The sequence below is a fragment of the Thunnus albacares genome, chromosome 17 (assembly GCF_914725855.1).
Source record: "Thunnus albacares chromosome 17, fThuAlb1.1, whole genome shotgun sequence".
Taxonomy (NCBI): domain Eukaryota; kingdom Metazoa; phylum Chordata; class Actinopteri; order Scombriformes; family Scombridae; genus Thunnus; species Thunnus albacares.
This window is the reverse complement of record NC_058122.1, coordinates 16,674,134-16,697,306: the sequence shown is the minus strand read 5'-3', so window position 1 is coordinate 16,697,306 and position 23,173 is coordinate 16,674,134. Positions and strand designations below refer to the sequence as shown.

The 23,173-nt window shown below is 40.2% G+C and overlaps 3 protein-coding genes across 6 annotated transcripts; all 3 read right to left on the bottom strand.

Annotated features, from left to right (window-relative positions):
• Positions 1-6,881: 6,881 nt before the first annotated feature.
• Positions 6,882-10,190, bottom strand: LOC122967502 (galectin-3-binding protein A-like). The gene is made up of 6 exons (XM_044332181.1): positions 10,100-10,190; positions 9,688-9,794; positions 9,211-9,414; positions 8,905-9,036; positions 8,458-8,749; positions 6,882-8,212 (listed from the first exon to the last, which is right to left on the bottom strand). Exons 2-6 carry the CDS (start codon positions 9,770-9,772, stop codon positions 7,102-7,104), a joined length of 1,824 nt encoding a protein of 607 aa, XP_044188116.1. The 5' UTR covers positions 9,773-9,794; positions 10,100-10,190; the 3' UTR covers positions 6,882-7,101.
• On the bottom strand, positions 9,869-17,314 carry cant1a (calcium activated nucleotidase 1a). 4 transcript variants are annotated; one of them, XM_044332184.1, is made up of 5 exons: positions 17,160-17,314; positions 16,719-16,828; positions 11,693-12,361; positions 11,401-11,604; positions 9,869-11,306 (listed from the first exon to the last, which is right to left on the bottom strand). In XM_044332184.1, the coding sequence occupies exons 3-5, from the start codon at positions 12,336-12,338 to the stop codon at positions 10,936-10,938; spliced, it is 1,221 nt and encodes a 406-aa protein (XP_044188119.1). In that variant the 5' UTR covers positions 12,339-12,361; positions 16,719-16,828; positions 17,160-17,314; the 3' UTR covers positions 9,869-10,935. The 4 variants fall into 4 exon arrangements, with proteins under 4 accessions (XP_044188119.1, XP_044188118.1, XP_044188117.1 ...); XM_044332183.1 differs by lacking the exon at positions 16,719-16,828; XM_044332182.1 differs by lacking the exons at positions 16,719-16,828; positions 17,160-17,314 and adding an exon at positions 15,095-16,053.
• Positions 17,315-18,345: 1,031 nt separating this feature from the next.
• syngr2a (synaptogyrin 2a) lies at positions 18,346-22,636 on the bottom strand. Its single transcript, XM_044331552.1, has 4 exons — positions 22,415-22,636; positions 20,679-20,916; positions 20,389-20,525; positions 18,346-19,725 (listed from the first exon to the last, which is right to left on the bottom strand). The coding sequence occupies exons 1-4, from the start codon at positions 22,511-22,513 to the stop codon at positions 19,525-19,527; spliced, it is 675 nt and encodes a 224-aa protein (XP_044187487.1). The 5' UTR covers positions 22,514-22,636; the 3' UTR covers positions 18,346-19,524.
• Positions 22,637-23,173: the final 537 nt, after the last annotated feature.

Genomic DNA, 23,173 nt, shown 5'->3' with positions numbered 1-23,173 from the left:
TGTTATCTCAGCCAGTGAAGCCGGAGGTCAGAGGCTCCCAATCTTTATCCACCAACCCACCTTATGTCACCAAGCTTGATATTGCAGAGGTGGATGACTGGAACTAGAATTAGAGTCACTCTTAACATGCTTTCATTTGTTCCTCTTTTTTTCATCATTGAGCAATGATTTAATTTGGAAACTTCCCTGAACCACCCGTTGAACCCTAACCCCAACCTTGTAACCTTAAAATTTCTCCCTATCCCCCAAAGTAACAAAATTTAAACCTAAACCTTTAAACATAATCCTAAACACTACTACCAATGCTAACATCAAAACCTAACTCTTTTTTGAGAACATTTGGGCTCCATTAAATCAGTGGAAAAACAATGGAAAATAACTGGAAAATCACCATATTATTCCTATCATGGAAATCCTCCGGGGAGCATGAATGTGCTCAGTTTTTTTATTGCAAATGTATCTCTAGATTTAGATTTATTTGTGTGAGAATAAGTGAATAATGGTAGCAGTTGTAGTATTTGGCTTGATGATGGAGCTAGAGGAGAGGTCAGGGGTTCACTAAAAACACTGTCTTTTTCGAAACTATGAAAATCCACAGTATATGACCTCCATTTGATCTCCATCCTCTGACCCTTCTGTCTGTGGTAATAGTAGCAGTAACCTTGCAATATGTATAGTTTCATCACCTGTGGTATCACTGTGGTACAGTTTGTACAATTTTGACGCACAAAAATTGTTGTGATATGTTTTGTTCCCTTAAATTTTCTTAAAGCATTGTGTTGTTCAAGGTTAAACATTCATAGTACTGATAATTCATGACGTGTATCTTGTTGGGTAATCCTCAACTCACGCTGCACAGTTATTCATGGCTTTAATTCTGTGAGAATGTTTATCCATGCAAAGACAGTTTTAGGGACTATTAAAACACTGTTTGTAACAGATGAAAATACTGAGAAAGAATGGAGGAGGAGTGTCAGAGTGGAGAGAAGTGACATCATCCCCTTAAACTTAATAGATTCAATCTGGCGGCGATTCCCCCAGCGTAAGCTACCCAAACCCTCCGACCTTGTGTAAAAGAAACATTATGCTATAGTCAGATTCTTCAGTTGTTTCTCACCCCTTACTCATGCACAAAAATGGATGGCTCTTTTGCTGGAAAGTTCACTGCTGCAACACCAACTCAGGAAACGGAGGATCTCAAGAGTTTGGGGTTTGTGGCCTCCCATGTTGATTCTGGCTTAAAATGGAGAGATCACAGTGAGGGCATGCTGTGTGTGATGATTAGAGCTCATGATGAATAATAAAGAGGGAGAGGGAGAAAGAGAGAGAGAGGGCGAGGACTGTATCTGCTGTGGCTGCCTTGCTCCCTGACATCATATTTGGCCACCAACTGTCTTCTGGCCACTCTGGCAAATATTTCCACTCTTTTCCATAGTTTAGCATTTTTGCCTGGTTGCTTTTCCACAGGTCTCTGTTACTTGATGTCTGTGTAAAAACAGGCAGGGAGAGAGAGTAAGAGCAGAGAGGAAAATGGGACAGCCAACTTAATGTCATATAATGACGAACGTCCCCTGTGTGTTTTTGTTAAAGGAAAGTCATTCATCTTTATCTTTGCCTTCAGCCTCAGAGTAAGAATACATCTGTTAGATAAGGAAAATTCCGAAATTGTCAGAAATTTTGCAAGCAAGTATGACTCGTATGTAAAGTGGAAGTTACCAGGCATGAAAGACGTAACAGCGATGGTAACACAGATGTTGGGTGTGGGATAGAAATGAAGACACATGAAAGGAAGTGACACGTCCAAGACCAAATGAAGAGAAATTTGCTTCCGTCTCTTTCCACAGTTTGGCATCAGAGGAACAGCAGACGCCTTCTTCTGGGCAAAGCCCGCCTCCCCCTGTCCAAACAGCCGGCTTCCTTTGCACTGGGATGCTGACTGATGTGGTGGGCTATGCTCAGATGTGTCAGCCGTGTCCCCAGCTTCTGGGCATTTTTCAAATGACCTCACAGCATGACCATTCTGAGCTATTTCCCACACTGCAACTCTCCCTTTAGAACTGGGTTTCACTCGCCAGTTAAGATCTGGATTATTGTATCAACATTTGGTTTAAATTTGTTGAAAGAGGGTGGATTTGTCAAAGAAGTGCAATGTAAGCAGCCCCCTGTGTACATTACCCACTACAAACGCCAAAAGGGGCTTAGGAATGGCCTGAACCTCCATTCCCTAAATTACAGACTTGCAAGGCCAGGAATACTCCTAAAAGGAAGTGCCCGGCAAGACAGAAAAAGAGGGTCTCATTGCGGGAACTGGTGGGTGCTGTGGCAGTGACCCACATCCTCTGACTCCCCCTCTTCTCTGTTGCCCACCGTGTAGCTTTTCCACTATCCATCCCCTGCAGCATGTCCTCCCCCCACCTCTTAACCATCTTTGTTTTGATGTGACCCAGCCGCAGCCTTAGGGTAATTCCCATGATTTTCCATTCATCAGTACGGCAATGCACATTTTATTGGTGACAGTGTGAGACAGTGAATCAGAGTTAGCAAATTCACTTCAGGGAAAGCAAGAAGGAGGAAAGCATCTGCCAGAAAGAAAAAAAAAATAAGAGTAAAATTCCACCCTCGGCTCGGGGGTGTAATGGTCTGCACTGTCCACAATATAACAGTCACAATGAAACAATGAATTGTTGTCTGCCGAGCCTTCTCATGTACTTGAGGTGATTTCAGGGGAATTATCATGTAAGACATGCATTCACTGGAACTTTCACTTAAAATAATGAAACAAACCTGCAATTGTAAAATAACTTCTGTTGTAGTCATTTCCTCTGTAGTATTACCATGCTATCAGACCATGACCAGGATGTCTGAGGCAGCATGTGATAAGAAGTACAAAGCACGTAGAACAAGTATTTAACCTTTTCAACCCCACAGAAGTGTCTATTGTGAAAAAAGCTTGTTATGCAGCTGATCATTCACTACACAGAACAATCTGAGAAGTCATCCTTGGCAACTGCTTGGAAATGGGCAGTCACTTTCAAAAAATACTTGGCAGGTGATTGGATGAACCATCTGTCTATCACCGTCTTACCCTGCAAGGCAGCCAAGTGGGTAGTTTTGAAAAGTGAAGCCAATGCGAAAGTCACTTAAACCTGCATTCTCTCTAATGGTCAGCAGGGGGTGACTCTACTGGTTCTAAAACGAAGTCCGATTGTATGGAAGTCTATGAGAAAATGATTCTACTTCTTTTTTGATTTATTACCACAGTAAACACTTTCCTAACGAGTTTATGGTCTCATTCGCTAGTTTAAAGTCTTCTTCAATACAGATGTTCATTTTGCAAAATATGGTCCTATGTAGAGTAAAATAGACAATAAAGCCTTGTATACATTATGACGTAGGATGTTGTGATTGATAAGTCTCTACCATGGAGACAACATTGGTTAGGTAAGGTAATCATGGCGTAACCCCAGATTCATAGAGTATAGCCGTAGCCGTCGCTATTTCATTGTATTTTCAGTTCACGAAAGTTAATTTTAACATTTTGGTGGCGCAAAAAGTGTTGTACAGCGTTTCGTTGTACTCAGGGACGTTGGAAGTCAGTCAGAGTTGGGGGTGTTGAGAGGAAGTCTATGTAATGACGTCATGACGACAATGAGTTACTGTTTACAGAGCTTCCTCACGTACTTGAGTTGATTTCAGGGAAATTGTCACGTAAGACATGCATTCACTTGAACTTTCACCTAAGAAAATGAAACAAACCCGCACTTGTAAAATAACTTATGTCGTAGTTATTTCCCTTGTAGCTGTATATAAAGTGCAAAGCACGTAGAACACGTGTTTAACCTTTTCAACCCCACAGACTAGGTATAGCCATAGCTGTCGCTATTTCATTATATTTTCAGTTAATGAAAGTTCATTTCAACATTTCGGTGGCCTAAAAAAGTATTGTTCAGTGTTTCGTTGTACTCAGGGGCGTTGGAAGTGAGTCAGAGTTGGGGGTGTTGAGAGGAAGTCTATGTAATGACGTCATGATGACAATGAGTTACTGTTTACAGATACATATACACAGATACACGTACTTGAGTTGATTTCAGGGCAATAGTCACATAAGACATGCATTAAATTGAACTTTCACCTAAGAAAACGAAACAAACCCGCACTTGTAAAATAACTCATGTTGTAGTGGAAGTGAGTCAGAGTTGGGGTGTTGAGAGGAGGTCTATGTAATGACATCATGAGCTTCCTCATGTATTTTAGTTGATTTCAGGGAACAGGCCATAGGCAGTCCTTTACGAACAGGCTTTCATTGAATACTGCACTCTCGCTCTCATTCAAAGCATATCGCACCACCAGATATGTGACAGAAACAAGAAATAATGTAACTAACTAAATGATATAAACAATTCATACTCCCTATAATTGGTGAGACACGAAATTGAGAGACGGGGAGAGAGGTACATAACTAATCGTCCAGCATCACCACCACCACACCGAGTTTAAAACAATGCACACACAAAGCAAATGAAATTTACCGGAAAAAAAAAAAAAATATATATATATATATTCCTAGGGGCAATGAAACAAACTGTAGTGACAATACAGACACATTATTGTCTCAACTCAACTCAAAAAAGTATTAATGTCCACCTGATAAATGTAAATAAATACACAAAGGTATACACTTAGTACATCTCCCTCTCCTTTTGTGTTTACTGTTGGATTTGCTCTGACATTTGTGTGACTATAAGCCACACTTCTTTCTTTTAATGGTTGCTAATAGCATAATTTTTTGTTGTGTGTCTTCATCAAAACACACTTAGTTTTATCTACAATAAGGGGAAATTTAGATATTTCAGGAGGGCATTGGAGTTAAGATTACTTAAATCATCGTTTATAAAGACCATTGAATGGAATTTCAAAATTCTGGGACAAACCAAACAAACAACCCATGTCATGACACATGTGAGCAATTATTTGGTTGGTAACATGACACAACAATGAAAATGCAGCCAGATATTAGTCAGAGCAAAACAAGTCTACCCTTTGACGAAATATCAAAACTTTCCCTCGGCATCTTCCCATGACGTTAAAATTACATGTATTCATTACCTTACATAGAGCACGCAGCAATGGCACAAGATTATTTGTGAATGACTCATAAAGCATAAAGTATGGCACTCCGTACTATGTCCAACGAAACCAGTGCTGTGAGTTTCTACAATGCTGAACTATGAGTGATGAGGAGTGATCTTTCCATGTTATCAGTGATCACGCAATCTTAACAATTACTCAGTCATTTTTTAATAGGCTCTGTCATGATTTGGTGCAGCTACAGACAGACGCATTTCTCAGAAACTGAACCCACCTGCCCAGGCATGTAGGCCTGCATGTTGTTAATGTGACTGTCGGTTTTGGGAAGTAGATATGCATAAATACTTGGAAGACATTCTGGTGTGCATATGTTGTGAAAAACAATAGTTTGGGAAGATTCCATGATTCACAAAGAGGAAACTGAAAAAAAGAGGAAATCATCCTCAATCCCCTGTAAATACAACTTCTCCTTTCACAATCATTATCTAGTCAGTGAATGTTGGACGAGCTGGCATGTTTGAAGTTTGTTGTTTTCATTCTGTTGGACAGGTGACTGAGGAAATTTGAATTATTTTAGCTAGACCTAAAACTGCAGCAGTGAAACATAATCGCTCAATGTTGGGGCAGATGTCTTGTTAATTAAAGGAATGGTTCAACATTTTGAGAAATGTGCTTATTTGCTTTCTGGCAGAGAGTTGGTTGAGAAGATCAATACCACTCTCATATCTGCCCATTAAATACAAGGCTATAGCCAGCACCTGCTTAGCTTAGCTTAGCTTAGCTTAACACAAAGATTGGAAAAAGGGGGGTCACAGCTAGCCTGGCTTTGTTCAAAGGCCACAAAATCTGCCTAGCAGCACCTCCAAAGCTCACTAATTCACACATTATACAGTTTGTTTTATCCCTACAAAACACAAAGTGTAAAAACATCATATTCAGTGTTTTGCAGGTGGTTATGTATGCCTATTTTTTGGCTGGGACCAGTTGCCAATGGACACTGCAGCCATGACATAGTCCAGCATGATCCCTTGTAAAACGATGAATTGATGTTTTTACTCTTCGTTTTCTTTACGGATTAAACCAATGAGATATAGCGTGTTAATTAGTAAGCTTTAGAGATGCTGTTAGCAGTTTTGTTACCAGTTTGACAGAGCCAAGCTAGCTGTTTCCCCATTTCCATTATTTGTGCTAAACTAGCTATGACTGCTGGCTGTGCTGTAGCTTCATATTCACCCGACAAACATGATAATCGTATTGATCTTATCAAATAACTCTCTGGCAGAAATATAAGCATATTTCCCAAACTGTAATACCATTCCTTTAAGCTAGTAATGGCATTTAGCAGAGTTAATTTTAGCTTCTCCCATGTAAATGCATAATACTAGTTCATTTCACAAGTCATAGTAGGCCTAATGATGTGTGCATATGAACCCTTCAGTGAGCTGGACCACAGCAAAATGGCTGAGATCATGATGGCAGTTATTTTAAGCAGCAGGGTTCATGTTGGAGTCAGTGCAGTTAAAATTTTGGACAGTACTGGGCTAAAACATCTTGAGTGAGTACACTCATATATTATAGTGTTAATTTGGCTCTCCTAGAACTGAAAGGTTCACAATGTCCAAGAAAGTGAAGCTATGAATGTCTGATGATTATAGCTTGGGCCCGTTTATACTTGTCATTTAATGTGTCTCATATCTGGATAAACTCCAGATTAAGATTTATATTTCCTGTTGCTCTTGTGAGGGAGAAATTAGGTCTTTTAACATGAAAGTGACGACACACACAGAAAAGGATCTTGATATCCATTGATTTATAATTGAATGAAAAAAAAGGTTTAGGAAAGGATACTTGACACAAATTAAAGCACAGTCAGGTTATATATTTGTAGCTAATCAACAGAGAAAAAAATCATTCACAAAGATCATATTGTAAGTATTTGATTGCAATATATTGAATAATAAGCTGTCAAATTGATCAGGTATGAGAAATATTCAGCCTGGCAATGCTGCTGGATCAAACATACGCTGGTCTCACAACAAAGCGGTAGGTGTACTGGTCATCAGGACAAGGATAGGCCAGAACCTGGGTACTGTTCACAGCGATATGAGCCAGGTTGACTTTGAAGTCCTGAACCTGACAGATGTACTTGCCTTGGCACATCATCAGGAGCCGGTTACGAAAGAGGATGTTGTTCTGGGAAAGGTGGTTTTGGGGAGCCAGCCTTGCCACAGGGAATGACTCGCATGTCAGACCTTTGTTTGAACACTCACGTTTGTTCTTGAAGACATTTGCCTCCCACCGAATCTTTTTGTCCTTAAAGATCATGCTGTTGTGGACAGGTGTGCTGAATGACTTGGTTGCGGCTTGACTATATGGACTGGCGGTGGGATAAATATAACCATAGTCATAGCCATAACCATAGCCATGCTGCCTCCTACGGTTGTATGAAGATGGATAATGGGTACGGACTGGTTCTGTGTCCTTGGGACGTTCCACTGTAGTGCTCCATGGGTCAGAAGTGTAGATCCTAGGCTGGTAATCATCATCTTCTTTGTTGAAATTTGGGTTGGTCTGAAGATTGTTGAAGAGCAGAACATTAAACTGAAGTGCTTTCAACATGTTCTCACGATACATATTCTTATGGGTGCTGTAGAGTGACGAGTTGGACTCCAACTCATACAGTGTCTCAGCAGGGATCATAGGGAAACGAATGTGGCTCAACAGGTCAGCCTGGGTTTCCAAACTGGTTGAGTTGTCCTTCTCCAGAATCCAGCTCTCCACAGTCTGAAGCAGAAAATATTCATTTGGCACCACCAGGTCTGAGCGTGCTAAAAGGGCTCCGATGACCTCCACAGGGAGGTGTGGCCAAGCAGGGGACCTGGTCAGGTTTTGGTAGTTCCAGGCCAGGTACTGGATACAGTTCTCCTGGAGGACCAAGTCCCCAGTTTCCACTGCATATTTGTGAAGGGATAGCTGGGTATGAAATGAGGTGTCCTCTGGGAGGATTTTGGTGAACAGCCGGCCTGTGTCCTCCATCAGCTGCTTCACCCCAAACTTTGAGGCCATTGAATGGATGCACTGCACAGAGGAGAAGGTCACATCTATCTTGTGGGTGTAAAGGTACCTGTCAAGAACCAAATTGTAGAATATGAAGAAGATGTTTTCCAGTTATTTTGCTGACAAAAACTGTAATTAATATATTATCTGTGGTCACCAAGTATTTCTATTTACATACTCACAAAACACCTAAAATCAAATTGAATTCAGTATCTTGAAGCAATACATGTCATAGCTGTTTCAATAAATTATATAAAATAATGTGGTGCTGCACAATCTCCCACAGTGGCAGGACTACAATCCTATGTGTACCTAATGAAGGAGGTGAAATGTGGTTGGCAAGACTGGTCGACGTTGACCGTGACACTAGTCATCCCCTTTGAAGTATTGAAGAGTGGGAATTGTGAGAGAATCATTTTGTGTGCACAGATCGTTGTCCCAAGCATCTCTGAGGTTCCATCCTCCTGTTTGTTTCCAGTGGTACTCTGGACTGTGATCTGGAAGTCGCAGCCATCCCCACTGTCAAAGATTTGGCCGAGGTCACCAGACAGACTGATACTGTGGTCCAGAGAGTGTGTAGAATTATTGATGGTCACATTTGTGCCTGGAATCACAAATCATCATTGGGATAAGCACTTGATAGAAAATGTGCATGAAGGGTGGTAAGCAGTGATCATCAACTTTATTTCTACTGAATCAGATGGAGTTATGTGTTCTGTATAAAGGCTCTGTTTGTCTTGTAAGAGTTTAAATACCTACCTGAGTCACAAATAACTCCAACATCCTCTTTGTGGGTGCAGTCAGTCACTCCCCAGCCTTTGAAATCACAAGTAGTCAGATGGTTCTCTGTGCCTTTACATGTGATATCATCCAGCCAAATAGGTCCAGATGCTATGATGTAAAATTAAAGGGTGTGTTAATTTTTGTGGCAATAACACATTAAACAGACCCCATTCAGAGGGCTGAATTTGTGGCATTAGTATGTTAAACCTCAAATCACAACTCTTCAGTCATTACAAATGTTTCACTGCCCTCTGGTGGGGGATAAATGGAAGTAGCAGGCACCTTGTCCGTACTCCTTCCCTACGACAACAGATTTGGCTCCAGGGAAGTGGAGCTGACGACACACCACCTGGGCCTCAGCCATGTCCCAGCCATCATCACACACTGTTCCCCATTTCCCATCGTGGTAGATCTCCACACGGCCCTCTGAAGCGCTCTGAGAGCCAAACAGCCTCACATCACCTTCCTGTGCATCAGATGTCCTCTCTGTATGTGATCACAGGTGTAGGATATTAGACTATGATAGTACAGAGGTCATCCAGACGTCCAGGTAATCTACATTCTGTGTTGAATGAGCAGGGTCAAATCATATTTGCAAAAGCATATAATACAGACACTGCACAGTATACAGTTATACGTTAATAATAATAATAATAATAATAATTGAGACTGTTTTCCTCCCCATGAATTACTTTCATGGCAACGTCATTAACATTTTATTAGTTGTCACATAAATAAGATGTACTTTTGTTGACTTACTGAACAGGTTAAATTTGAGTGCACTTCCAGAGACATGAAGAAGTAGCAGAAGCCACAGAGTGTGTATGTTTCGATGTATCAGCATTTCCAACCACCAGTTTAGGACTCTGACACAGATAATGACAAAAAGCAGACGAGAGAGATATTTGATCTTAATCAAGAGTAACAAAGAAACAAAGTGTACTTTTGCTTTTTGAATAAAAATCAGTCCATTTATTGATTTTAAGAGTGAATACAAAACCGCCATAGCTTTTGCCTTTACATTATTGTTTTCATCAAGATGGATTGCAGTTTTTTTTTAACTGATGCAATCCTCTAAACTTGAAACTGACTTTGCTGAATCTGTGCATTAAAAATTGAAGGTCAAAGTTAAAAAGCAAAATTTACATATACTGTAATGAAGCCACATTACCTTCCTCCCTCTGGCTATTAAGTCCTGTTGTCCTCAAATGTGCCTCTCCCTTTTGAAGTCTGCAACATGAATCTCACTGCTTTTATGCTAAACACAGTGGGGTTCACTTCTGTATTCCTGCTGCTTTCCCTGAGTTTCTTTTCACAATAAAGCAGAAAACCTGGTCGTTGCGCAACTGTTTTTGGTCCGCTCGAAACTTGTTTGAGGACAATGTCAATATTATGTTTAACTGGTTTTGTAGAGACATGCACATATGAGCTACATGACAAGACTCAGCAAATAGTGATCAAAATTTTACTCAGACGGCCCCCTAAAAAAATTACATACAGTAAAATTCAATTTTCACCAAAATGTCCTTCAAATAATGTTTTATGAAGAATAAAAACAAACTTTTAGTTATCCTACTGAAAATTGCAGGTTTGGCTTGTACAGAGTGATGTTGCTTTACTATGGAGCAGAGGATAAAAACAAACCTTTGACCTGTTGAGAGTGTATAGTATGTGCATGGAAATCACAGTCTTATAAATCTATCTTTTGTACATTCATTATAAGAAAGGCTACAGTACTGTTGAGGGCCACACTTGGTCTGAGAAGAAGAAGATCCATCTCAAGACATGCTGGCATTGTTTGACTGGCACTTTCTCAACACCCAAAACAGGACCATATTTTACAGTCTCAGACCATAGTTCTTCTCTTTGTAGTGAAGATGATCCTTTGAGGGCTGGAGTTATGTCTTTCATAAACTCAATAAGGAAGCAGCAAGTAGAGTAACTTCAACAGTGAGTGGATTGTAAACAAAATAGAACCACAGTGCAGTGGCCTCAAGAACAAGCCCTCTAAATGAACTCCAAGCCCTCATATTTCACATCACCAATCTTGGTTTCAGGTAGAAGGATGCGTCCATCAAGTGTAAACGCCATGATGTATGTGGCAATCTTTCCCGCATCTTCTTCTGACTTGAGTGCCAGAATGATCTGGTCGTCCGTGTTGGGGACAAACTTGAAGGAGGAGAAACCGTGAGTGGGGTTGAGCGAACCCACTTGACTCACGGTGATGTCTTTGAAATCTGGTGAGCAGCTGAGAACGAGGTTCGTGCCACGCCGCTCGTCTGCCGTCTCCTCATAACGCTCCTTGCTGGCGCGGCGAGGGAGGAAAAACCAGCGCTGCAGTGTGTCGCTCCAAGCTGCTGACTCATGAATGAGATAACCTGCGGAAATCCAAAGGAATATGGTGAAGAGTAAAGCAAAGAGAAAAAATGGTACCAACAGCAGTCGTTAGTGAGACCAGATTTACATCCTCACCTGGAGGCTCTATTCCTGCAGCAGACTTCAGTGATTTGTACTTTGGAACCCAGTTCTCATGGTGCACATCCCCTCTGAAGCCTACTACTTTCACCCACTCTGGGTTGTTGTTGACAAACTCGCCTTCAGTGGTGGTCCACTCCTTCCCCAGTCCACCGACATACAGGTGCTCATCCTTCACTGCAAGCCACTCTGCTTTGAACCCTGTCAGGAGAAATTTTAGAAAGCACTGTTTCAATCTGGTGCTCAGGAACCTGTGAATTACGGCATATGAGACTAGGGTAATACCAACCTTTGGCAACACTGCCATCACCGTCAGGTAAAATGACCCAGGGCACAGCCTTGTCACCGTCAATGTGGTAGATGATGCCCGTCCTGTCATCAACGCTGTAAAGCTTCCCGTTGAACACCAAAAGCTCAGACAGCTCCATACCCCTGCCCTTCTCCGCTAGATGGCTTTCCAGCACCACCCTGTCCACATCCCATTCAACCGCTACCTTGTCACCACTCTGGGACACCAACAGGTACCCACGCCGCATGTAGCTGAACCATGTCAGCTTCTTGTCACTACGAGAGCTTGTGTCCAGGTCGGCAATGACCCCAATGCGGTAGCGGGTGCCCTGCTGCGTGCGCTCTGGTGGACTGAGGGGGTAAGTGTCATTGTAATGGGAATCAGACTGCTGGGTGTCACCTCGGCTGGCTTTCCAGCTCTGTGAGCCATAGGAGCGGGATCGGAAGCCTGAGCCCCAGTGCATGAAGAGCAGCAGAAGAAAGGCCAGTGAGACGGCCACCACCACAATGGGCTTCCGCTTCAGGCGGAAACGAGGGTCAGTGGTGTTGGCCATGGAAGCCAACATGGGGAGGCCTCCGACAGAGATACGTAGAGTGTTCATAGGCTCATTCTGCTCCAGTCGAGTGAAGCCTGGGGGAGCAGGCATGGAGGACGGAGGACTGGAGTGACCTAGAGAAAAATCGAGAGAGACTGTAAGTCATGTCTGTACATAGATCAAAAAAGGATGGCTCATGTTTTGTGCTGCCCTCTTTCATTCTATAATTGATTGAGTGACTAGTTGATAAATTTCAGTTTTTAGTAGTCTACAATAGCCAATAATCAAGGTCCCACCATAACACTGAAGGCAGGTACAATACGGAGCTGCAATACTTAGTTGATCAACAATTAAGCAACTATTTTGATAATCGAATAATCTTTTAGTCATTTTTCAAGCAAATGCTTGCTTCAAGGCTCTCAAATTTGAGAATTTGTTGCTTTTCTTGGTCTTACATTACTGTAAATTTAATATTTCAGGGTTTTGGACAGGTGTTTTTCACCATTTCCTGATGTTTTATTGGCCAAATGATTAATCAATTAATCGTGAAAATAATCAGCGGATTAATCGATAATAAAAATAATCGTTTGTTGAAGTTCTAGTACATTTTGGCCTCAAATTTCAACAGTAAAAGACTTAGGCTATATTGTCATAAGATTCATAAGGGCCCTTGAAAATCCTCTTTAAGAATCAATATTGAACTGTTTTAGTATGATTACTGTTCCTCGAATGCGGGTAACCATTCAGGTAATATATGATCATGTTTTAGCAGAATATTCCATGTAAAGTTGAGGTGTAGGGAAAGGCTGGAGTGGAAAGATACCGTTTCAGTTGGAAGAAAAGAGTTGTTACACCTGCTTTTCCTGTGAGCAAATACCAAAAGTAGACTGAAGGGCTTGGTCTAAATGTTCCTAAATCCTAAAACCTGTGATGTGCATTAGAAGGATCCACTTAAAATAACACCTGAGTAAGACACATAATTAGGCAGATACCTGGGCCTATCTGTAAGAAAATTATTTACCATAATGATATATTTAATTTAATTTGCAAACAAATCTTGGAACAATACAAGTTATCTAAAGACAAAGGCCTACAACCCAACCTACAACATGACATTACTAATGACATTTACGCAATACATCTCAACTATAACCTACTCACATACTGTCCATAAGTTGAATCTCTTGGCCTCTAAATCAAATATTTGGTCCCGGATGCAGGCAGGTCCTTCATTCCAGCCTATAGTTGAAATATTATTTTAAATGTGGCAAAGAGCTCACATGAGACACTGTGAGTGTATGCCCAGTTAAGCATTATGTGACAAGAAGCAGGAAGTAGTCCGACTCTGCCAGATTGAATGAATATCAGGTGGCCACAAGTGTGCCTTGTCAACGTGGAGACTGGGAGGGGCCCGTTCAGTGACAATAAAGGGACGGCTGCTGTGAACAGGTAAATCTGAAATACAAAACCAGCCAGCTGACAGTCACAAATCACACCCCTGATTAGCTGCTGATGCTAGTGCTGAAACAATTTTTCAATTAATCGATTAGTCCGTGGGCAGAAAATTAATAACCAACAATTCTGTTAATCAATTAAGCAAAAATAACATACACTCACTAGTTCCAGCTTCTCCAATATGAAGATTTGCTTCTTTTGTCTGTTTTAATTAAATATCTTTGGGTTTGGACTGTTGTTCAAACATAAAAAGATATTTGAAGACCTCATCTTGTACTCTGGGCACTTGTGATGGGCATTTTTCACCATTTTGACATTTTTTAAACTTTTTTAAACAATTAGGCTAGCTCATTTAAAATATATATATATATTAAAATCAACAGATTAATGTCATATATAACACTTTTTCACTTGATGGCCTGTTTAGTCGAGAGCTGAGACAAAATTAAATTAATGACAATTTTGAAGCATTTCAAAACAAGAATGTCAAACATTTGATGTTTCCAGCTTCTTAAATGTACAAAGTTGCTGGTTTACATTACAGTAAATTGAATATATTTGAGTTTTGGACTGTGAGTCGGACAAAATAAGACATCTGAAGATGTTACTCTGGGCTCTAGGAAATTGTGATGCACATTTTTCACAATTTCCAATGCTTAATAGACCAAATGATTTAGATATCAATCAAGAAAATAATCAGCAGATTAATGGATAATGAAAATAATCCTCTGTTGCTCTCTCATCTAATCTATTCAGTTAAATTTATATTTAACTTTATATAACTGACAAAAGGCAAGCTAAGAAGTAGATACTTAAGTTTAGCAAATGAAGAGGTGAACAACAAACACACTTCACAAGCACATAATACAGAAAATGTGATGCCACAAGCAGAAAAGTCTCACAATGACAACATATTCCAAACACAGCAAAACTAGTAAGACAGTTTACTGATGCTTGCAGCCCTACAAACTCATGTGACCTCTGAGTTAAATCAAGGAAATCAACAAAACCTTGAAGCACTGCAAAGCAAATGTGTTGTGAGCCGTCTGTTGTTCTCTACGCTCGGAGGGACACCACCAGGCTCACTGGAGTAGAAATTTTGTGTAATCTACTATAAACCAAATTCCAGGGACCTCTAAACTCAGCCTCAGGAGCCTAAACATGGCTGCATTTCTCTGAAAAGGAGAGCAGGAGCTGAAAGACTCTTTCATAAGAGGGCCCTGAGCCAAACAGCAGTCCATTATGGCAGCAACATCAGGGCTGCACTCTGAGGCAAGAAAACTACTGTTTGCTCTCTGAAACACACCAACAAGTGGCTGACGCTAATTAACTTAAAACACTGTTTTTTTATGCAACAGATTTTGATTTTGTCCAGATCACCTTCACTGAAACACAGGAGTTGAACATCTTACCCCTCCGTCTCCTCCTGCCAGAGCGCTGAACTTGCGTCATCAAATTTACCTCGCTGTCCTACAGCAGACCTCCACACTTTGTCCTGAGCTCTAAACTTTATTTCTGCTCGCTTGCAACCATGACTAAGGGTTGTTACAATGGTGGTGAACTTTGACTACACTTGGAGGATTATGATCCAGTCCAAAGGGGCAAACCCTTGCAGGAGGCCAAAACAGTTACATAGTAACCTTTGAATGGCCAGGTACCAGAGGTTAGGAAAACATTTATTACCTGCACAATTACACTATCTATGTGAATGTGAAAATCTACAAATCTGGCAAGCTGAATAGAAGTTAAAAACAAACCTATAGTGACAACAATAACTTAGATCCACAGCAGAAGTGCTGCTGTGATGCAATTAGTCTGAGGCCAGAGATAAGCCTGATTACAACAGCAGAGCAGTTACACACTCAACAGGGAAGCTATAGGGACCCCAACGTACTATTTGTTAATAAATGATTTAACTGTCAGTCTGTCTGGGCTTGAGTCCAAGAAGATGAAAAGTGCATGAATTATGAATCAGTAAACAACGCCTGAGCCTCTCAGAGTGGTTCTGATTGAAAGAGTTTAATTTGACAAGTTCACACAATGAGAGGATGTAATATAAAAAGGTGATATGATGATATATAACATGAGACATTCGAAATCTGCCAACCATCAGAGATATTACAATGCAGTTTGTACTGAGGTAGCAATCAGTTTAATATTTCTGGTTGCACTGTAGTCCATGCATGTCAATGAGCAGGATCAACATAGCAACTACAATTATACATACTCTTGACAGAACATTTTATCCCATTTTAGCCCTGCGCAAAGCTAAATTCACTTCAGGTTTTTAATTTGATTGATTAAACAATTGCTAGTTTGGTCTATGAGATGTCAGAAAAAAGTGAAAATACCCATCACAAGTTCCTAAAGTCCAAGGTGACATCATCATTTGTCTTGTTTTGTCAGACCAGCAGCACAAAACCCCAAAGAGATTCACTTTACTATCACACGAGAAAAAGAAAAGCAGCAACTTTTAGCACTTAGTTTTTGATGAGCCAAACTGTTGCCAATTGACTTCCTGTCGATCACCAAAACGATTAATCAACAAAGTTTTAAAGCTAATGAATTATGAATTAGTAAGCGTGCCACGTCTCATCTTCTCAGAGTCATATTGCTCAATAACTTTGATGACATCATGTTCAACACAATGACGACTGCTACACAATTCTACATGAAGTCCTATCCATTTAGAGACCAACCAGACAAATCTTATTGCATGCAAGTCTGTGGGTCCCTCATGTGAAAATTGTGAGAAGATTATCTGCTGAGCCCCTCGGTGACACCATAAAGGGTGACACCCTGGGGGGTGGGGGGAGTGTGCTTCAAAGGAAACAGATCAAGGAGCCAGATATGTGTAAGGCCCATAAATAGCTCACTTGGTGCTGTAAGGCAGATTCTTAAACTTCAGCATGTCAAGGAACCCCCTAACAGATGTGCAAAGAGCTGATTTTAAGTGGCTTTGTCCAATGAGAAGAGCCTGAATTATACATGGATGCACAAAGTCGATGTTCAGGTGTTTCTTATTTAAATGTAGACCTTTGAGAACCAATTGCTGTGGTCTTTACATTGGAGCCCTCTGAGGCAAGTGCTGCTGCAGGGCATGATTGGGAGAGAGCATCCACACGTTGCTGTTTCCAGGCCTTTAACTGAAGTGAATGGTTAAGCACATCACACTGTTGGAAAACTTAATATTTGCATTGTTTATATTATTAATCGCGATGATTTTAGATCACACACACACACACACACACACACACACACACACACACACACACACACACATATACACAGATACACAGATGCAGATTGTGTGCGTGTGTGTGTGTGTGTGTGTGTGAGTGTGTGTGTGTTAGTTCATGTCCCTGTCTTGCCAGCAGCGCAGAGGTTAACCAAGATGCCATCACAAATGCGCGTTCAGAAACTAGCTACCCGACTTATTCCCGGACCCTGCTGTCCCTCTGTTGTCTTCGCACTCACCGCAAATGTCAGATCTTCAGCTCACAATTTGCTGAAGGTTTGTAAGTCAGATGTCATTATTGTATCGCTTCCTGAATCCTTCCTCGGCTTCTTTTTCCACCGTTCTCCGTTTACCAGACAGCCGATCATTACTTCCTGTATCTGCTGATGACGACAGATCGCGCAGAGTGGATGCGAGAGAGTTTGTCAAACGCTGCCTTCACGTGCCCTCGGAAATATGAGTAGTACGTGGCAACACGGCACACTGCGTGGTCTGAATCTGCCTTCCTTTAACCAAGCTTACTCAGCCCATTACAATACAGAAGAAATATTAGTCCAGCATTAATTCAATTTTAACAGATATTTCTAGGTGAAAATATAACGTATCTTATTTACTTAATGTTATACTGCGGCTATATAAGAGGCAAAAAGAGGAAACTGTGTTAAAGGTTTAACAATCACAACGCAAACTTAACACACACTGCATTTGTATTTGTCAAAATGTCAGATATTCATTATTGCTAGCATTACTAATTCAAATAAATGCTTCATATAACTTAAGCAAAACTCACTCAATCTTTGAGGGCTTTTTAAATGTTATACTTATTTTTTATTATGTATAGTACTTATTATTATTATTATTATTATTATTATTATTATTATTACTACTACTACTACTACAACTAGGCACTTTCAGCATTTCATTCCCATATTTTGTGATTTCACTTGATTGAATTGGGACCCAAGTAAGGTGAATTTAATTCCTTTATATGTACAATGTGTTGGAATGACAATAAAACCTTAAAACGTTTTGGTTAAAAGTAAAACCAAATACATGACACTAAAGGTTATGGTGAATATTATTCCTTTTCCATTTTTATCCAGTTATTCTGCAGTCATTTTCATTGCTGTACACATAACCCGACACTTACTGTATGAACTCTCAATAACTCTGGTGCAATTAATTCATGCAACGTTGGTTATAATGTGAAACTATGCACATCAGTCATCTCTGTTTTGGTGCAGTTCTGTAAAGTGTGCATATAATGATGTCTTTAAAGCATTTCAGTGCTGTCTCCACAGTTTGCAAAGTTCTTACACATTCATCAACACAATCACTACTCAAATATTTGCCAAGGGAGCAGAACGTAGGCAGAGTCCTGTTCTTTCTTCAAAGGAGGATATAAATCATGGGCTGACCCAGAGGTTCAAAATGGGAACAGTTTTTATTGGCAAACCCTGTGTGATACAGAATACTGTACAAGGCACTCGAGTGGAGAATTATTGTGAAGCCATTGTGTATAACAGTAAGACTGCAACATGTGTAAAAAAGGTCCAACACCGTGAGAAAAACAAGGAGAAGCAAGAGGAAAAAAAGTAAAATTATTATGTGATTGTCATATAACAGGGCTGAGAGGATTAAGTAAGATAATAAATATGTCAATTTACCACAATATCACTCTTGAATTCTTGAAATCAAACCGTGGCTGAAATATTTGCTGAATTGAACTAAACTCAAGAAAGGCACATTCAACTTCTACAGAGGTAGCTGATATAAATGTATGGTTTTGCTACCTTAACAAAAAAGACACCCTTAAATACTAAACTAAGTTGTAGTAGTAGAAGATTTAAAACATGAAATTAACAATCTTAGATCAGATAATGGAAATTAACATTGTGTTTTTCAGTGCACAAAATCCATTTTCAGTGGTTGATTATTAAAAAAAACAAAAATAAGAGGATTACAGTAGTTACTGAAGGAACATTTTCGAAGCACCCACTGATTAAAAAAACATGGGTTTCTTGTGTCGCAAAAAACAAAGAACGTTAATAATTTCTGAGGAACTGTATTGCGAAATTACAGTTGTTGAACTGCTCTATATGAAAAAATGTACTAGACAGTAACACATTCATGAAAAAGAACAAAAAAAAATGAAAATCAAAACTCAACTGTCCATTTAAGCAATGCAAAGCAGATTTCCCAGCAGCAAAGTAATCCTAACCTGTTTGTTGATTAGTGCTTTGATATTAAACTGCTCTCAAATTGAACTGAAACAAAAGAGGCACTGAAATAACTACACTTTTTTTTGGTACAAAGATAACAATTGCACAGTCATCCTCCAATTTCCAACACAAAAATATCTTCAGAATCAGCCTGCTGTGTGTGGCATTCTCAACAATGCAGCAAACATCCACCAAACTACTTACAACAATGAGACACACTAAAAACATATCAGTGCACCCAAAAATATGCAAACATGTTCTGCAGGAAGAAAATTTGGAGTGCAGGGAACAGTCCCGAGTTGCAAATGAACCATTGGCACACGTCTTTTATTTAAAAAAGAAAACTCCCCTGTCAGATTCATGAGTTTTGAATCTCAGTCCTTCAGTAAGCTGGCGGCTGGTACTCTCCGGGCTGCTCCTGACTGTGGGAGAAAGGTGACTGCTGGTAGCCCGTGGGGCCGCTGCTGGCGTACGGAGCTGGTGGGTACGGGGTGGTGTGGTCGTTGGCCGGGTCTCTGTACTCCTGGTCAAAGTCACTCACACCTTGGCGATATCGTCCATAAGCAAAGTAGGACAACAGACCCTGTTGAGAGAAGAACAGAGATTCAGCAGCCATATATAATGCAATTTAATACCTGTTTCACAAAAGTATGATGGAAAACCACCAGGACCAATATGGCCTACAATTATTTGTTAATATAATAAACACATTTTTAAAATGATTTCTAATAATACAATTAATTAAATTAATGCAACCTGGACACATAAGCAGCACAAAATGGAGAGATGGATTAACCACTGAAAAATGGTTAATTTATTAAGTTCATTTACAGTTTTGCTAAAATTGACACTTGCTGATTGTGAATGGATGAGCTTCCCAGCCACTTTAGCTATAGCTAGCAGACTCAAAGTCCACAAAAAAGGACTGAACAGCTTCCTCCATGCACAAACCACTGTCACACCAGTCTCACTTGTAATTTATAGATGTCTCCTGATAGCCCCCAAACACATGCAAAAAAATAAATAATTAAATAAATAAATTACTTCCTACAGCAGACAAGAAAAACATTCAAGTAAATATTCTTAAAACTAAATGAAATGCAAGACTTTTAAATACCTTCTAAAGCCTGTTTTGAGGAAGCTGGATTCAGTACTTTAACACCTGCAGATATCTTGTCTGAATTGTTGAGCTGAGCTGTGTGTTATCAAATGACTGTTAGTCAAATGCCTGCCACACGACACTCACCCAGGTGATGATTGAGAAGAAAGAAAATGCCACGACAGCCCGGGCGGCATCAGCAGCAACAGCGGAGGAGTTAGTGGTTTTGGACCACTGGTTGGCCAGGACACAGAAGCAGATGAACCACAGGAACGTCCAAGCCGCTGCCCCGCGTCGATTCAAAGCAGAGAAATGAACAGTCAGGATTAACATGAAATATGATGGCAGCTTTAACCTCAACTAGGTTTCACTTCCTGTTTTTGGGCACATCTCTGTTATTTTAGTATGAAAAGACTACAGTGAAACCTGACTCTCACCTGAGAAGACCAAATCTCCTATAACAATGTATTTTCTATCCTTGGCGTTGCTGATCTGTGGGAAGTAGGCGTCCAGCATGAGGAAGATAACACAAGCCAAGAAGGCCAGGACACCGATTCCCACCCCGTAGTTGCAGGCGCTGTCATTTTCGTTGAACATGCACTTGGCCTCTTTCGTGGTTGTCGGGTTAATGTAGCCCTCTGCTGTGATGGTTGCAAAGACCACGATGGAAAATAGCTGCATGAAAGGAAAAAAAAAAAAAAAAGGGGGGGGGGGGGGGGGGGGGGTGTATGTGCATGTTTTAAGTCGAGCAGCTGTGAGGCAGCGTGATTCTTATCACATGATTCACATTAGAGGAAAGCTTTCACTATTTTAAAAAAAAAAAAAAAATTTGAATTCATATTAAAACATCTCAAACCAGTTCAGACAAGTGGAACCCGACAGATGACGATAGAAAAGTTTCAATTCCTGATTTGTTTTAACACTGTAAAATACAGCAACATCTTTTTGTGAAGGATCCTTGTTTCTGATCCACTTTTCACACTACAGCGGAGCTGAAACTATTTAAATGATTGTTACAGTTTGCACAAGAAAAACAAAAAAGGCAAATATTGTCTGGTTCCAGCTACTCAGATGTGCAGATTTGCCTTTACTCTCTAAAGCTCGTCAGATAAAACAAGACATAAAACGGTAACTTGGGCTCCTAAAGACTTGTAATGTCCTTGTTTTTGGTTATTGGTTTTTTGACATTTCATGGACCATATGATTAATCAAGATAATATTTGACAGATTAATCAATAATGAAAAAAATAGTTAAAAGCAGCTTTACATTCACATTTCACTGATACTGGCATCTCTGCACTGATTATCTCAATTTAATTACATAGGCTAATCATACTAATTTCTTTTCAATCCCTGAGGGACCTAGACTTCCATTTCTGACCTTTTGGTGCCTAACTCAGATGCTTCTATTCTTGTTTTTTTCAATATCTCAAACACAAATAAAGGTGACAGACATTTTGCTGTCAGGGCTCCTAGATTTTGAAAAGACTTGCCAGAGGAGATCAAAGATGCAAACTGTAATCACTTAAAATATATATAGGTTTAATGTTATAACTTAGTTTTGAGTTTTTGTCCTATTTCAAAGAAAGTGTTTTTTGAAAAGTGCTACATAAATGAAGCATATTGTCATTATTATTACTATATAATTCACTTTGCAAGAACGTTTACAACACAACAACTTAATCTAACTGACCTACATGCATTTTAGAACGACTGTCAAACCAGAAAAGGTTAAATTCCCGATCGTTTCTAACAGTTCAAACACTTCAGAAAAACAGAACAGCGTCCTCTCTGAGTTTTAAAAGGTCCTGGTCCAGTTTTAACACCAGACTAACCAACACAAATAAAGTTAAAGCCAAACATATCGTCTATCATCAGGTGGGGAAACTGGCAGTTACTGCGGTGACACAGCACTGGCCACGCTAGCTAACATTAGCTTATGTCAACAAGTGCTCAAGAAAATGCATCTTATTGGCGCTTGATTAAATATTTGTCAAAGATTTCAAGCTAAACCGCAGTTTATGTCCGATGCTGGCAGTTCATTAAGCTAGCAGGACGTATCACTGGCTGATGTGTGTCGAGCCTGGCAGCTCACATCTGTTCACATAAAGTCGGTGTTGTGACAGCTGGCTAACAGTGATGCTAACGTTAACGTTTCCGTGGAGTCACTCACCCAACTCAGGCAGCGCAAAATGGTTTGAGGCTGTTTTACAAAGTTCTCTAAGTCAAAAGCACCGCCGGCCAACGAGGCCCCGTAAGCACTGCTCTGCATTTTTTTCTTTTTGTTTCAACACAGTCAAAACAGTTAAAAAACGAGCTGTATAACTCTTCCTGTCAGAGTTGACACAGTTTCGGTTTGTCTTAAAACTTCCTGAAAACTTTTCAAACACCGCCCCCACCGTGATGCGTTCAGGAGCTCCTAGTAAACTGCGGCTTCCCAGTTAAAGGACACGTTCACATTTTTCCGGTCTGTCTTAAAGCAACAGTCAGGTGCCCATATGAACACTGAAAGAGGTTTTCCTCGCTGCAATCATTCCTGCTGTTCATACTGGCTATTAAAAGATCCCCTTCAAATGTGCTTTCAATGTAAGTGATGGTGTACACACAGTTGTTTTGTACAGAAATGCTTTCAGAAGTTTATCTGAAGCTTATATGAGGCTTCAGCAGTCTGAGTTAGTCATATCAAGTGGATATTTGCCACATTTACAGTCTTTTTTAGCATCAAATTCCCTCTTTGTGTTTCCTCATACAGTATTTCCTTGTTAAGCTGCAGTGGAAGTATACCGACAAAAAGAGGAACTTTGGCACTAAAAAGACTAATGTTAAAAGATATTGACTAGATTTGACTCATTAGGACGACTGAAGTTTTATATTAACTTCAGATAAACTTTTAAATACATTTTTTGCATAGAAGAGAGCCCCCATCACTTGA

Bases quoted from the DNA above. Each gene is read 5' to 3' on its own strand.
- LOC122967502 (XM_044332181.1), bottom strand. From the start codon at position 9,772: ATGCTGATACATCGAAACATACACACTCTGTGGCTTCTGCTACTTCTT. The intron at 9,415-9,687 runs GTAAGTCAACAA...GATCACATACAG, and splicing joins ACTCAAATTTAACCTGTTCA to AGAGGACATCTGATGCACAG. The intron at 8,750-8,904 runs GTAGGTATTTAA...TTGTGATTCCAG, and splicing joins TGGAGTTATTTGTGACTCAG to GCACAAATGTGACCATCAAT.
- syngr2a (XM_044331552.1), bottom strand. From the start codon at position 22,513: ATGCAGAGCAGTGCTTACGGGGCCTCGTTGGCCGGCGGTGCTTTTGAC. The intron at 20,526-20,678 runs GTGAGAGTCAGG...GACGCGGGGCAG, and splicing joins AGGAGATTTGGTCTTCTCAG to CGGCTTGGACGTTCCTGTGG. The intron at 19,726-20,388 runs GTGAGTGTCGTG...TTCTCTCAACAG, and splicing joins TCTTCTCAATCATCACCTGG to GGTCTGTTGTCCTACTTTGC.
- cant1a (XM_044332182.1), bottom strand. From the start codon at position 15,134: ATGACGCAAGTTCAGCGCTCTGGCAGGAGGAGACGGAGGG. The intron at 11,605-11,692 runs GTTGGTATTACC...TTCTCCTGACAG, and splicing joins TGATGGCAGTGTTGCCAAAG to GGTTCAAAGCAGAGTGGCTT. The intron at 11,307-11,400 runs GTGAGGATGTAA...GGATTTCCGCAG, and splicing joins TGCAGGAATAGAGCCTCCAG to GTTATCTCATTCATGAGTCA.